This window comes from Rhineura floridana, chromosome 10 (assembly GCF_030035675.1).
Source record: "Rhineura floridana isolate rRhiFlo1 chromosome 10, rRhiFlo1.hap2, whole genome shotgun sequence".
Taxonomy (NCBI): Eukaryota; Metazoa; Chordata; class Lepidosauria; order Squamata; family Rhineuridae; genus Rhineura; species Rhineura floridana.
The window spans coordinates 57148298-57164962 of NC_084489.1; the positions used below are offsets into that span (position 1 = coordinate 57148298).

The window sequence follows — 16665 nt, forward strand, 5'->3', positions numbered from 1 at the left end:
AATGGGGAAGCAAGATCTGTTGGAGTATTAATGCTGTGAACCCCTCCATCTTACACTCAGGTTGCATATATGTGCAAATAAAACCATATATCCTAACGATACTACAGTTTCAGCCTATCTTCATTCCAAGGAGACCAAAATTATTTATTTATTTATTTATTGTACTTATATACTGCCCCATAGCCGAAGCTCTCCGGGTAAACCCGGGGCAAACATTGGAACCCCTGGAAGTCTCACACTGTTAGGAGATTGGGGTACATGCAACAATACATAGGATTGCTTTGTTAATGGAGGAGTTTTAATTGCATTTTGATGTGTTCTAGAATTGTCATAGTATGCCCTATAATATCATCTGATACCTTTGAATAAGAAACATCCTACACATGTAACAAACATGCTGTCATTTGATATACTACTTTCCCTTCATGCCTGTCATCCCTTCCTTCATGCTCCTTCGCCTCTTTCCTTCCTTAAAGTTCTAGCTGTTCTTCTATTGCCTTCCAGGTAATTCCCTTTATAGCTGTTTTATGAAAAAATGCTCTTGGGCTATGTGACGCCCTTCCCTGGCTCTCCCTGTCAGGTTCCTACCTGCTCGTGGTTACTGCCTGTCACTAGGCACCACCAGGGACTCCACCAGTCCGGACTGTCCTTTTTTATGGTTTCTCTCCCCGCTCTAGCACAGATCTCAACAGATCCCCCTGCTAGGCAGCACCACCAGTCACGTCCTATAACCAGTATTCCCAGAGACTCTGCCTGAGTCTCTCTATCAGGTTACCTCTGTGACTGAGTGCTTAAGCTGTCCCCAATCCCTTTGTTCTTTATATATAAAGCATACGATCCTGGTTTGCTCTGAATACTTGTGGTGTTATATTCTTCCCTTCACTGCTGCCACCAGTTGTTACAGTTTCCCTTCAGCCTTGGTAAGCACCTTGCCCTCCCTTCTGGTCTGTATAACCCCAGCCAAGGATCAGGCCTTTGGTAAACCAAATATAGTTTTTATTAAATAACAGAGATAACCAGATTACTGTATAAAGGCACATAAGCATATGGTTTCATCTATTTCTGGTACTTGTCTTAGTATTAATCCGAACTCCACACTCTCCTCACATCCACCAACTCTCCACACAATCTCCTCTCAAAAACCCACCAAAACAACCCACTCACGTCCACCCAGATTTAACTGTCATCCTTCCATTTATACTCTCAGCCATTCTAAACACTCAGCCAATCATCCAGCATTCTACTGCCCATTTACTCCTCCTCTTTCATTCCACTTACCATGTATCTCCTATACAAACAGCACTTACCATATATACATTAATACAGGAACATCACATTTCCCCCCCCCCCTTAAAATAACGGCAGAGTATTATTCCTGTTCCAGGATTCATACGCCGCATTAACAAATAAAACAAGTCTCTGGGGAAAATGTCTTTCTTTGTTCCTCCGTCTGGTCACGTCACTGCAGTCCCAGCCACCTGCCTTGACAGTCCATCGGCCAATACATTGTCCTTGCCTTTGATGAACTGGAAGTCCACTTGATAGTCTTGTAGGGCCCAGGACTACCTCTGCAGCATAGTATTATGGTTTTTCATAGTCTGTAACCATAACAAGGCCCGATGATCCGTTGTTACCATGAATCTTTGTCCCCACACGTATGGGCGCAATTTATTCAGTCCCCACACGACCGCTAGGCACTCCTTTTGGACCGACGAATAGTTTTTCTCTCTCGGCGTCAGCTTGCGACTCAGATACGCCACTGGATGTCTGGTGCCTTCTCTCTCCTGCAGCAAGGCGACTCCCAGCGCGAGGTCTGACGCATCCGTAGCCACAATGAATGGTTGCTCATAGTCTGGTGCTATTAATATGGGTCCTTGGCACAAGGCTTGCTTCAGCAGATCAAAAGCCTTCTGACATCCGTCCATACCACACGCTCAGAACACTTTTTCTTTGTCAATTCATGCAAGGGGGTTGCGATTTCCCCAAAATTTTTCACAAACTTCCTATAAAAACCAGCCACACCTAGAAATGCCCTAACTTGTTTTTTGGTTAAGGGGATAGGCCACGCTTGTATTGCCTCCACCTTGCTCCATAAGGGGGTGATTTTCCCACTCCCCACCTTATGTCCTAAATAGATTGCTTCCTTTAGCCCAAACTGGCATTTCTTAGCTTTTATTGTAAGGCCTGCCTTTTTTAATGCCTCTAATACTGTGGTCAGGTGTTGGACATGCTCAGGCACCGACTTGCTAAAAATGGCCACGTCATCGATATAGGCCACTGCAAAATCTGACATGCCTCGCAACACAGTATTGATTAGCCTCTGAAACGAACTTGGTGAGTTCCTTAGTCCCATGGGTAAGGTCAGAAACTCATATAACCCATCTGGTGTACTGAAGGCAGTTTTGGCTCTGGATTGCTCGTCTAGTTCCATTTGCCAAAATCCCTTACAGAGATCTATTGTAGAGATTATGGTTGCTGCCCCCAATAACTCTAACATTGCGTCTATCCTAGGCATAGGATACACATCTGGGACAGTAATTTTATTGATTAGCCGATAATCAATGCAAAATCTTGTCGTTCCATCTTTTTTCGGAACCAGGACAATACTTGAGGCCCAGGGACTGATAGATTCCCTGATCACAGTTCCAGCATATCTTCGACCTCCTTTTTGATCTCACTCAAAACTTTCCCATTCACACGGTACGGAACAGATCTGATTGGGGCATGATCTTCAGTATCAATGGAATGTTTGGCTATACTGGTTCGGCCAGGTTTATTGCTAAAGAGATCCCCATAGTTTTTCAAAACTCTCAGAATCTCTTCTCTTACTTCCTCCTGCACCTCCTCTGACCATTCCAATTGATCTACCCCTCCTTTGTCTTTGCTTTCCTGTACCAAATCTGGAAGTTCAGGCCCACTTCCCTCAGGGAATAAGGTAACTTGCAACACCTGTGCATCCCTGGTATGGTAAGGCTTTAACATATTTACATGAACCACTTTGCTTTTGTTTAATTGGTCTGTGGTGATTATATACGTCACTGTGTCAAGCCTTTGTCTTATGGTATATGGTCCTTCCCAGTTAGCCTGTAATTTGTCATGTTTCCTGAGTATGAATGCCATAACCATATCTCCCACATCATACACACGTTCCCTGGCTGTTCTGTCATACCAGTAACTTTGCTTCTCCTGTGCTTGACTCAAATTCTCTTTCACTACTTCCATCATTGATGTTAATTTATTGCGGAATTCCAATACAAAATCTACTACAGATGTTTTGTACTCTCCCAGGGTTCCTTCCCATGAATTTTTTAACAGTTCCAAAGGTCCCCTCACTTTTCTAGTGAACATCAGTTCAAAGGGTGAGAAGCCTGTTGACTCCTGAGGGACTTTTCGGTACACGAATAAGAAGCACCCCAAACGTTCATCCCAGTCTTGTGGGTGATGTTGAACATAGCTTCTGATCATGCCCTTCAGAACTCCATTAAATCTCTCAGTCAATCCGTTAGTGGCTGGATGGTAAGTGGTGGTCTTTAGATGTTTTAAACCACAACACTTCCACATACATTGCATCACGTCTCCCATGAATACACTGCCTTGATCCGTCAGCACTTCATGAGGGAAACCCAGCCTCATAAAGATTTTTAACAAAGCCTCTGCCACTACAGGGGCTTCTACGGATCTTAATGCTTCCACGTCTGGGTACCTGGTGGCAAAATCCACCACCACCAATAGATATTTCTTGCCATGCCTTGTGGGTTTGGAAAAAGGGCCCACCAAATCTACTCCCACTCTATAAAAGGGTTGTCCAATTATAGGAAGGGGCTTTAAGGGTGCCTTAGTCTTTACTCCATTTTTCCCACCTTTTGGCATATACCACAAGATAGACAATGTTGTTTTACATCTTTGGAGATATTTGGCCAATAATAGTGTGCAGCCAATCTCCTCTTGGTCTTTTTTATTCCCAGATGTCCTGCACATGGGACATCGTGGGCTACCTCTAGCAATCTGGTTCTGTATTTGCTAGGTACTATCAATTGCTTCACTGGTTCACATTCATCCTTTCTCTCAGCAGGCATCCACAGTCTATATAAAATCCCATTCTCACACACAATTTGATTCCTCAGTTTGTCAGTGAAAGGAATCTGTTGGGTCAGGGCTTGCTCCTTTATTTGCCTCAAACTTGTATCTTTCTTCAGTTCTTCCCTGAACTGCTCTGTCTCTTCACTAGAGACCACTTGATACAATTTGTCTCTTTCAGCAGGCTTGCTAGGGGTTGCTATGGTGACCCTAGGCTCGAAAACAGATTCCACCCTGTTTTCTTCAGCCTGTGTTAACATGGCTTCTATTTCTTTGCCAAGTTGCTGTCTGGTCACCACATATATTTTCCCTTGTGCCCCCATAACATCTCTTCCCAGTATCACTGGTTCTTGTTGTTGGGCATTAATACCTACTTTATATTTTCCCTCTTGGCCTCTCCACTGCATTTTCACTAGGGCGATTGGTAAACTTTCTGGTTGACCCCTCACTCCTTGGATAGTCACCGTTTCCTGAGGTAATATTTCCTCAGATTTTATTAAATCTGGCCTCAGTAACGTCTGAGCGGCACCAGTATCAAGCAATGCCCAATAATTTGTCCCTTGAACACACACTTCTTCTCTTAGACTCGAATCCAAGTCTTTTACTTCTGTCCAGTTTATCTGGCAGAACTGAACCTTTTTCGTTGTTAGATCTTTTGGTTCTGTTTTTACTGCCCTTGCCTGAGCAGGATTACTAATGGGGTTGGCAACCTCACATTGAAAACGTAGGTGCCCCGGTCTACCACATTTATAGCTTAATTTCTCCTCTGTTTTAGGGTACACAGATCCACTCTGGGGTGTCCTGTGCCCTTCAGATTTTACTGGACTCACTCACTGTGGTACCACATCCTTTCTGCCACCATTATATGGTCTGGGTTTAAACTCTCTTGATGTTTTCCCCACCCAGCCAGTTCTATTGGAGGCAAAGTGATCCGCCATCTCTGCGGCCTCCTGCACCGATGTAGGGGAACGGTCTTTGACAAGGAGCCTTATTTCTGGTGGTAACTGATGGAATAATTGATCCAGTATCATGAGGCTTTTCACCTCTTCCACTGACTGAGCTTTGGCACTACTCATCCACTTTCCAAATATATCCATCAACTTTGCTCCCAGTTCAACAAAAGACCTCCCTGCTTGGATCTGACAGTTTCGGAATAATTTTCTAAAGTAGTCAGGTCCCAGTCTGAATCTTTTGTATACTGCCTCTTCAAACTCAGCATAAGTGACGGGCTTGTCTGAGGGGAAATATTGGTATACCTCAGCCAATTCCCCTTTGATCAGGTTTGATAAATATTGCATATATTTATCCTCTGGTAGCCCCCACAATTGAGCTGCCTTTTCAAAAGCACTGAGGTAAATTTGTGGATCCTGTCCAGGCTCAAACACTGCAAAGTCTTTTGGTGTAACCTTTATCTTTGTTTCATTTCTGTCCTTTCTTGTTTCATCAGAATGAAACTTCTCTCTTTCAAATTTTAACTTTTCTACCTGTAGTTCAGCATCCACTCTCATTCTCTTAAATTCCAACTCCCTCTGCTTTTCTTTCCCATCCGCCTCACTCCTCAATCTCTCAATTTCCAACTCCCGCTGCTTTTCCTTCTCTGCACCTTCCATCCTCAACTTCTCAGTTTCTAACTCTCGCTGTTTATCTTTTTCCTCAGCCTCCCTCCTCAATCTCTCAGTTTCCATCCTCAACTTCTCAGTTTCTAACTCTCGCTGTTTATCGTTTTCCTCAGCCTCCCATCTTAACTTCTCTCTCAAATACTCTATATAAGCGGGATTGCTTAAGTATCCTTCTGGGGTCTCTTCCCTGACAGGTTGTTTGTGCTGGACAGTTGTAAATCCTATTAGTGCCACCCTCAATTCATCTACCCCTTTACCCTCGTGAGGTAAATTGAATGTTATGCACTTCTCCACCAGCTCCTCTCTTTTCATCTTTATGTATTCAGCCATTTTGTTGGAGTTCACACACTCTTTGCCAGTCACTCTCACAAGTAATCTTTTTTTTGTTATTTCTGTTTGCCACACAACTGTTAGGGATTCTCTAGTATTCGTACCACCGCTACAGCCAACACCTGTGACGTATTCTCCTTTGTTCGTATCCCACCGCTACTGCCACCACATGTGACGCCCTTCCCTAGCTCTCCCTGTCAGGTTCCTACCTACTCGTGGTTACTGCCTGTCACTAGGCACCACCAGGGACTCCACCAGTCCGGACTGTCCTTTTTTATGGTTTCTCTCCGCGCTCTAGCACAGATCTCAACAGATCCCCCTGCTAGGCAGCACCACCAGTCACGTCCTATAACCAGTATTCCCAGAGACTCTGCCTGAGTCTCTCTATCAGGTTACCTCTGTGACTGAGTGCTTAAGCTGTCCCCAATCCCTTTGATCTTTATATATAAAGCATACGATCCTGGTTTGCTCTGAATACTTGTGGTGTTATATTCTTCCCTTCACCGCTGCCACCAATTGTTACAGTTTCCCTTCAGCCTTGGTAAGCACCTTGCCCTCCCTTCTGGTCTGTATAACCCCAGCCAAGGATCAGGCCTTTGGTAAACCAAATATAGTTTTTATTAAATAACAGAGATAACCAGATTACTGTATAAAGGCACATAAGCATATGGTTTCATCTATTTCTGGTACTTGTCTTAGTATTAATCCGAACTCCACACTCTCCTCACATCCACCAACTCTCCACACAATCTCCTCTCAAAAACCCACCAAAACAACCCACTCACGTCCACCCAGATTTAACTGTCATCCTTCCATTTATACTCTCAGCCATTCTAAACACTCAGCCAATCATCCAGCATTCTACTGCCCATTTACTCCCCCCTCCTCTTTCATTCCACTTACCATGTATCTCCTATACAAACAGCACTTACCATATATACATTAATACAGGAACATCACAGGCTACCTGACTCTTTTGTTCATATCCAGCTCATGTTTGGTTAAATAAAATAGGAACAGTATGTAGTCCTATTTCTTAGCAGAGTATATATGCAACAGCGGAATTTGAGAATAACCAGTCCCACACCTTCTTTCAGACATACTAGTTAATCAAATAACTTACAGAGATAAACTTCTTGGGTAAAAAGAATAAAAGAATATTTACTCACGACCTTCATATGTTTAAGAAAAACATAGGCTCTAGCTTATTTATTTATTTATTTATTTATTTATTTAATGCACTTGTATACCACCCCATAGCCGAAGCTCTCTGGGCGGTTTACAGCAATCAAAAACATTAAAACAAATATACAATTTAAAACACATATTTTAAAAACAATTTAAAACACATGCTAAAATGCCTGGGAGAAGAGGAAAGTCTTGACCTGGCACCGAAAAGATAACAGTGTTGGTGCCAGGCGCACCTTGTCTTATCTTAGACAGAAATTATCTGTAGTCTCAGTCCATTTTCAGTCATTGGTGAGGCTGGCTGCTCCCTCTGCTAGAGGTCAGTGGAGAATATGCAGAGATCTCAATATCCCCAGACAAAGGAGGAAGAAGAAGAAAGTAAATAATACCACCCTTTAAGGAAGTTACATTATGGTAAGCAAACATATAGAGATATCCGCAATACTGGTTAGAGGTAACATCTCCCTATCTAAGGGGCTTGCTGAAACCCAACAGCTCACAGTACCAGCACTTGGAGACTTTCCCATATAAAAATGAAATGTTTGTACCTTAAGAAATAAGTATTGTGAAAGACTGTTAGTGAGAGCTGTGCTTAAGCCACCTATCACCAATCCTGGGTCTCATCCTTGTCACTCCAAATGCTGTGTCACCTGTGTGTACCTCAGGGAGACAGCTACTTTTACAAGCACTAGGACAGGCAGGACATATTACATCAGACAGAACATCACCTGCAAGTCCTTCAATATAATTTACTCCATCAAATGCAAAAGACCAGGATGTCATATCCAATACGTAGGAAAAACCACAACTGACCTACGCACACGCTTCAGAAACCACAAATCGGCAATCTTAACACAAAAAGTGGAGCAACCAGTTGCAAAACATTTCAACTTTGAGGGTCACAGCCTGTTGGACTTTTCTATAACAGCGATAGAGATGCCAACAGATCCAGCAGCATTGACTAAAAGGGAGAACTTTTGGATATACTCTCTGGACACATTGGCACCACATGGTCTGAACCTGGAGGACAGTACCACCACTACTTAGCTTCTGCAAATGAAGCCCCTCTGAGCATTCCATCCTCAAAGCTCTATAACTGCCATCTTGGTAACAGCATTTGTGTGTTAGCAGCTGATGAAGGCGGAAGCTGAAACATTTTGTTAATACAATAAAAACCTCTGTTTTGTTAATCACAATTACGTTCATATATTTTTAGGTGATGAACGGAATCCTTATAGGGATCCAGAGCAAGCTTGAGTGAAGTTCTGTTTGTTGCTTTCAAAACTCTCTCTCTCTCTCTCTCTCTCTAATTTAACCTAATAATTAAATTAGAAATAGCAGTTATCTGACAAGGTATTAACAATAAAGTATTGTGAAGCCATGAGGGTTCCAGCTGTACATCTTTCTGTGTAGGTTGAAAGTTGTTAAAAAATATTAGGAACTTAATCAGGCTGGGGAGCTGTGCAAGTCCATTATAACAGCATTCATTATGAAAGCTTTTGAGTTACACAGAACTCTCAGAATTTTATGCTATTTCTGCAGATTATCCTGAACTTGTTCCGAAGTTATTGCTGCTTAATAATGCTTTGCATTGTTTGAGGGTTTTTAAAAAAAACAAGTGTAATGTGTGTGGCTGATTTTTTTAAAAAACAGGTTATGTTTTTCAAGGAATAAAATTATGGGTTCTGAGGAGAAAGAAAATGAATTATACAGAATCACAACTTCTCAGCAAGCATTCTCCTCCTGTTGTGGTGCTGTTATTACATCAGTTTTGGGTAAGGAGAAATATTTGAATCAACTTTTCAAATAATGGCTGCAACTGCATATCACAATAAACCATAGATAATGGCTTACCAATGTCATGTTCTGGTCCAATGCGAGATCCCACGGAGAAAGAGGCAAGGTTTGTCAAAAGTTGCTAGACCACAGATAGTTCCAAGTAAACAAATTGCTCCAACAAAGGTTGGGGGCAGACTGAGGCCTTTCATACCTCTGTCTCCAGATTCCCTCCTCCAGGTTCCACACCTCCATTCTGCTGAGAGCTTCAGAACCTTAAAGGGCTAACCTTCTGGCCTTCAGATGGACACTCCTTCTCTGTTCCACAGCCTCTCACCTGGTGCATTTGCTGTGCTACTCAACTGGTGATGTGTGGTGAGAGGTGTCTGGTTCTTCAGGCTCAAGAGAAGAAGCCTCTGAGGGTCCTTTGGAAGGTTCTTCTGGGAGTTTCTGTAATTGTCTCCCTAACTTCAGCAGTCAGCTCTGAACTCTGAGCTTGACCTGGCTCCCCATCTGGTGCCCTGCAGCCTCCGACTCTGTGTCAAGATCACAGCTGGATACGGGGGTCATGGCAACCATGGACAAACAGATGGCTCCTTCATTCATCCCCTGCCGTGAGTAGGACCTGAAACCACAATATCTGGCTTAGAGCTGTGTCCGAACTGGCGACCATGGTTTGTTTAGCTCCAAACAAATTGAAATGTGAAGCCAAGGTTTCTTCTTGGCTCACCAATCACAGTTTGCGAAAAACAAGCCATAATCCCTGGTTTGGATGTAGCATTATGTCAGGGATTGTGGTTCGTTGCTCTCACTAGAGAAGGGATGAAGTGGGAGTGATATCTTCATTCATGTAAACCATTAATGTTTCCCATGATCTGCAAACTAGGCCACTTTTTTTCCTATGGACCACTTGAAAAATGCTTTGGGTCTCAGAAGATCACTTAATTATTTCTGTGCCTGTTGTAGCAGTTGTAATTCTATGGTATTCAAATTGTCTTCCTATATAATATTTTTGTAAGGCAGCATGCTGTAGTCACGTTACAGCCTTCTAACTGCTGCAGGGACGTGGTGGTAGCTGAGGCCAGAGAGTAAGTGAGGAGGGAGGGCAATGAGGTCAGACTTGACTGGAGACAGGGCGAGCTGTCCTGCTTTGCTGCTGCAACCTGCCTCACCAATGGAGGGCAAGGAGAAGGGAAGCGGAAGAAGAATAGGACGGTTGCTGAGGAGCTGCCTAGGCCTGCCAGTAGCAGCTAGTGGGGTTGCCTTGCTGTCCCAGTTTCTGAACACCTCTTGTCGCTGCCACTTTTTGGGAGGGGTAGAGGCAAGACAATGGGGAACTTTGCACGGTGCAGCACAGCAGAGCCGATCTGATGCCAGATCAGTAAATAATAAAACCTCCCTCATCCATGACCTAATTGTGGATGAGGCGGCTGATCTGGCATGTATTACCGAGACCTGGGTGAGCGATCTGGGAGGTATTAATCTCTCCCAGTTGTGCCCACCTGGGTATTCGGTTCAGCATCTGGGTAGATCCGAGGGTCGGGGAGGGGGAATCGCTGTGGTCTATAGAAGTTCCATCCCTCTTGTTAGGCACCCTATCCAGGTGGCTAATGGTCTAGAGTGTCTACACATAACGTTGGGTCAGCGAGACAGACTGGGAATACTGTTGGTGTACCGTCCACCCTGCTGCCCAACAGCCTCCCTAACTGAGCTGACAGAGGTGGTCTCGGATCTATTGTTGCGTTCCCCCAAACTTTTGGTATTGGGGGATCTCAACATTCATGCTGAGGCCGCTTTATCTGGAGCAGCTCAGGACTTCATGACCTCCATGACATCCATGGGGCTGTCTCAATTTGCTACTGGCCCTACGCATGTGTTGGGGCACACTCTGGACTTGATTTTTGCCTCTGGATTAGGGGATGGTGATCTGAGAGTGAGGAATTTTACATCTATTCCTTTGTCATGGTCAGATCACCGCCTATTAAGGTTTAGACTCACATTGTCTTCTCCCCTCTGCAAGGGTGGAGGACCAATTAAGATGGTCCGTCCCCGGAGACTAATGAATCCTGAGGGTTTTCTGATGGCTCTAGGGAATTTTCCGGCTGATAGAATTGACGGTCCTGTCGAAACCCTGGCCACGCTGTGGAATACAGAAATGGCCCGGGCAGTTGACACGATCGCCCCGGTGCGCCCTCTCCGTTGCAGAGCTCAGTTGGCTCCCTGGTTTACCCCGGAGCTAAGAGTGATGAAGCAAGAAAGGAGACGGCTTGAGTGCAAATGGAGGCGAACTCCCGACGGCTGTAATCATGCACTTGTGAGGGTCTCTACCAAACTCTATGTGAAGGCAGTGAGAGCAGCAAAGAAGCAATACTTTGCTGTCTCTATTCAGTCATCTCTTAACCGCCCAGCGGAACTTTATAAAGTTGTCCGGGGACTTTTACACTCTGGTCCCCAGGACGCAATAACACCATCAATTGCCCGCTGTAATGAGTTTGCGCGACACTTTCGTGATAAGATCATGAACATCCGCCGGGACCTTGACTCCATTATTGTAGCAGTTGATCCTAATGAGGTGTCCAGAGCACAGTCTTGTCCTGTTTTACTGGATGAGTTTCAGTTGGTACAGCTCGAGGATGTGGACAAGGTGCTTGGACAGGTGCGGGCGACCACTTCTGCTCTGGATCCTTGCCCCTCATGGCTAATAAAAGCTAGCAGGAATGGAACAGCCGGCTGGGCCAAGGAGGTGATTAATGCCTCTTTACGAGAGGGAGTGGTCCCACCCTGCCTGAAACAGGCGGTGGTGAGACCGCTCCTAAAAAAACCCTCCTTGGACCCTGATAATTTGGACAACTATAGGCCAGTAGCAAATGTTCCATTCCTGGGCAAGGTCCTAGAGCGTGTGGTCGCTCGCCAACTCCAGGCTCTCTTGGATGAAACTGATTATCTGGACCCATTTCAATCGGGCTTTCGGCCGGGGTTTGGTACAGAAACGGCCTTGGTCGCCCTGTATGATGACCTCTGTCGGGAGAAAGACAGAGGGAGTGTAACTCTGTTGGTTCTCCTTGATCTCTCAGCGGCGTTTGATACCATCGACCATGGTATCCTTCTGGAGCGACTTACGGATTTAGGAGTGGGAGGCACTGCTTGGCGGTGGCTCTGCTCCTATCTCGGGAATCGTCTCCAGAAGGTGATGCTGGGGGAACATTACTCGAGTCCCTGGGTACTCCAATATGGAGTCCCGCAGGGTTCAGTTCTGTCCCCCATGCTTTTCAATATCTATATGAAGCCGCTGGGTGAGGTCATCAGGAGTTTTGGAGTGCGTTTCCAGCAATATGCTGATGATACGCAGCTCTACTACTCCTTTTCATCTTCGTCAGGTGAGGCTGTTGATGTACTAGACCGCTGCCTGGCCGCGATAATGGGCTGGATGAGAGCTAATAAACTGAAACTCAATCCTAACAAGACTGAGATGCTGTTGGTGGGAGGGCCCTCTGCCCAGATGGTTGATGTTCGACCTGCCCTAGATGGGGTTACACTCCCCCTAAAGGAGCAGGTACGTAGTTTGGGGGTCTTATTAGACCCGCTCCTGTCACTTGAGGCTCAGGTAGCCTCGGTGGCACGGAATGCATTCTACCAGCTTCGGCTGGTAGCCCAACTACGACCCTATCTGGACAGGGAGAATCTTGCCTCAGTTATCCATGCTATGGTAACCTCTAGATTGGACTACTGTAATGCACTCTACGTGGGGCTACCTATGAAGACGGTTTGGAAACTTCAGCTAGTGCAAAATGTTGCGGCCAGAGTTCTCACTGGGACAAAGAAATTTGACCATATAACACCTGTCCTGGCGCAGCTGCACTGGCTACCGATATGTTTCCGGGCCAGATTCAAAGTGTTGGTTCTTACCTATAAAGCCCTAAACTGCATCGGACCGCAATACCTGGTGGAGCGCCTCTCTCGCTATGTACCTACCCGTTCACTACGCTCGACGTCGAAGGCCCTTCTCCGGGTCCCAACTCATAAAGAGGCCCGGAGATCAACAACTAGATCTAGGGCCTTCTCGGTGGTGGCCCCCGAACTATGGAATGCCCTCCCAGACGAGATACGCCTGGCGCCTTCTTTGTTATCTTTTCGGCGCCAGGTAAAAACCTACCTTTTCGCCCAGGCTTTTTAAACATTTTAAATTTAATTTTAAACCTAATATGGATTTTAATTTATAAACTCAATGGCAATTCTATTTCGGATTTTTATCATGTTTAATGTTTTTATAATTGTATTATATTTTTCACACTTGCTCATATTTTAATTGTGATTTTATTTGTTGTACACCGCCCTGAGAGCTTTCTGCTATAGGGCGGTCTAGAAATGTAATTAAATAAATAAATAAATAAAATGCTGCTCCCACACCACACGAGGCTTCCCACTGCCTTGCTTGCCCCCCTCTCCCTCCCAGTAACCAGCAGTGACGTGAGATATGTGAAAGCTGGGAGAGCAAGGCAGTCCCACCCACACATCCCCTTCGTTCACTACTGGGCTTGTCCTTCCTATGCGACTTGCCTTCACTGCCTGCCTCTTTCCTCTGTTTCCCTTCTCCATGGGAGAAGGTGGAGGAAAAGGTGCATTAGCGACCTGGGGGCAGGGGCCAAAGTCAGGCGAGGGAGGCGGTGGTGGCTGTGCAGCATGCCTGGAGCTGCTGGGCTGGATGATATGGTGGGTGCCTGGGGTTAGGTTGTAGGGTTAGCATGCAAAGCATGAAGGGGCAAAGCCCCTACTAATACAATAAAATACAATATAAGAGATAAAAGCAGCAATAAAATATAATTTAAATCAGTATGAATATTCAGTGCAATGGGTGTGCCATCTGCCATCTTCAACCACAGATCCACAGACATGTTGTGGACCACCTGAATGAAGCACGCAGACCACTGGCAGTCCACAGACTACAGTTTGGGAATCGCTGTTCTAAATGTAAGAATGAACTGCCTGTCCTATGCAGGTTGGCTTGGAAGTAAGTCCTGCTGTAGTTCAGTGGGGCTTACTCCCTAGTGAAGCTACAATCCTGTAGACGCTTCCCTGGGAACAAATCCAATTGAACTCAGTGGGACTTTCCCCTGAATAATCATGCATAGATTACACTGCGCGTGCACCACTTAGGATTTCAGGCTATTAGTACTAAATGGATTTTAAGATTTGAGAACTGCGATTTCTGAGAGAAGATGAATACAGACAGAAGCCAGTTCATTAAAATTCATCTGAGAAGGAGGGAGCTGAAGATCATTGAGCTCCAAATAGTTTGAAATTTGAGTTGTTTGTATTTTCACTTTGCTGTTATTCATAGTTTGCAAATGTTTTCTATATTTTCTATCTCATTCCTCCTCGTTTTCTGTGGTGTCTCACTTTTTATATTGGGATAGTAAAGTCTATCTTAAATCAACTGACAGAAAACTCTCTAGTTATGAGATGAGCTTAGGAGTGACAAGACGAAAATATACAGTTCATTTATGGATTGTTCAATCTGATTTCTGAAAACTTGTATGCTTTCACAATAAGACTGGAGGCTTCTTGTAGTGTAACTTGTATACTGCTTAAAATCATAGAACTGGAAATGGGCTTATAGGCCATCTAGTCTAGTCCCCTACTTGGTGCAGGGAATCTAGAGTTAGAGCATCCCCACCAAATGGCTCTCCAACCTTGGCTTGAAGACCTTGAAAGGGAAAGCCTCAGCCCAGTAACTGGTTCTACTGTTGAATTGCCCTTATTAAGAAATATCTCCTTATGTTCAACTGAAATTTATCTCCTGTAATTTAAGCCTGGGATTAGGTGGTAGGGTTGGCATGCAAAGCATGAAGGGGCAAAGCCCCTAGTAATAAGATAAAATACAGTAAAAGCAATCTACTTTTTTATTAACATTCATGTATTTACTTTTACTTTTAAATCATTACTTGCTATCTATTTATGAACACAAAGAAATATTGGATTTTAAATGTCTTGCACAAGGTAGTTGCTTGTTTATTTTTGCTTTAGTGACACCCCTAGATGTTGTGAAAGTTCGACTGCAAGCCCAGAGCAATCCAAACCTGAAAGGTAACATTTGTATAGACATGCATATGGGGTACGGGGAAGGGTGCCTGTTTGATTTGTGTTTTAGTAATATGCATCAATATTTGTGGAAAAGAAGGTACTGAAAGTGGGTCACAGAACTGTGAAGGCCTAGTGTATGCATGCAAGACTAAGCTTGGTATGGTTAGATCCACAACTAATAATTACTGTTTGTTCCGGCTACTGTTGTATTTGTGGATGATGTTAAAATGTGAACGTATGCTTAATTTAAGAGTGAAGAGAGAGAATGAGATGGTGAATTATGTTTGTTCATCACTATTCCTGTCACAAATATTAAATAGGTGCCTGTGGAACTCTCACAGGTATCTTCCATAGGCCAGTCAATATTAAAGTATGACCTATGTGAGGGATATACTACATAGCTCTTTATTTAATGTATGTATTTAAAATATTTATACCCTGCCTAATCCAAAGAGCTCAGGATGGGGAACAATAAAACCTTTTTTAAAAATAGTAATTTATAACACATAAGAGCAGAATGCAAGCCATAATAAAACTGTAGCACATCTCCAAATTCCCGCTGAACATTAACATTTTCCAAAAGCCTGAGTGAATAGCTTCACCACACACACTTCATCCATCCCCTCTCTGTTACACTCAGTATAGCAGGTTTGTTATTCCTTTTATCAGGAAAGGCTTTTTTGGATTCTGATGGCTTGACAGATCATGTTTATCTCTATGAAAATGGAACTGGCAAAACTTGGCATAAGACAGGTGGACGTTTTACAGGCATGACGGTAAGGAGAAATGCATATTTAATCCTAGCATTTTCAACACTGAACGTTCCATAGCCAGTTGCCCAATTTTATTTTTAAAAATTTTATTGTAGTGATTCGATACATTTTATGTTTGCAACAGAAGCACTCATTATTGGGATAAGAATTTGAGCTCACTTATCTTTGAGATAATCCTTCTCTGGAAAAAAAAGATTGCAAGTCAGAGAGCCACTTCAAATAAAAGCAAACATATTTTGTTAAAAATAGGATCAGCATAAAGGAATAATGATATATATCAAGAGTATTGATAGAGATTAAGAAAATAAAGTATTATGATTTAACTAGATGCTATCACTTAACTGGTCCTGCTTAGCTCTCATGGTATCCTAGATTACTGTTTTCTATGCTCCTGGAAGTTCCCTGCTATAGTCAAGGCTTCCAAGATTCCTGGCTTTTGAGGTAATACATGAAACCAGACTCACATAGATTTTGTCTCCCCTTAAATCAATACGCTCTTTTTGCCCCTTCCTTTTTCTAATATATAGGTGAACATTGCCCTGGTAATTAGCTGTGGAGGCAGGACAATGTTGAATATACTGATGTTGTGTCACAGATATGTGTTTGAAGAGATAGAGGGAAGCCAAAAAGACACTGAACTTCTGCTACTATATATGTCAGGGGTGGGGAAACTTTTTAGCTCCATGGGCCAGATTCTTATCAGTATCTGCCTTGTAGGTGAAATTTGACAGGTGGGCAGGGCTGCTGACTTGTCAATCACATTGTGTCATTATGCTGTCACATGATTGGCAGGTGGTGGGGGAGTTCACCTGTCAAAATCC

At 43.9% G+C, this 16665-nt stretch overlaps 1 protein-coding gene across 3 annotated transcripts in view; it reads left to right on the forward strand.

Moving 5' to 3' along the window:
- SLC25A40 (solute carrier family 25 member 40) overlaps positions 1-16665 on the forward strand; it is a 38496-nt gene that overhangs the window by 5900 nt on the left and 15931 nt on the right. For all 3 annotated transcript variants that reach the window (XM_061587681.1, XM_061587684.1, XM_061587682.1), the window contains exons 2-4: positions 8868-8989; positions 15015-15074; positions 15741-15847. In XM_061587681.1, coding sequence (XP_061443665.1) covers positions 8893-8989; positions 15015-15074; positions 15741-15847 — 264 coding nt within the window. In that variant the 5' untranslated portion in view covers positions 8868-8892. The remainder of the gene's footprint in view (positions 1-8867; positions 8990-15014; positions 15075-15740; positions 15848-16665) is intronic.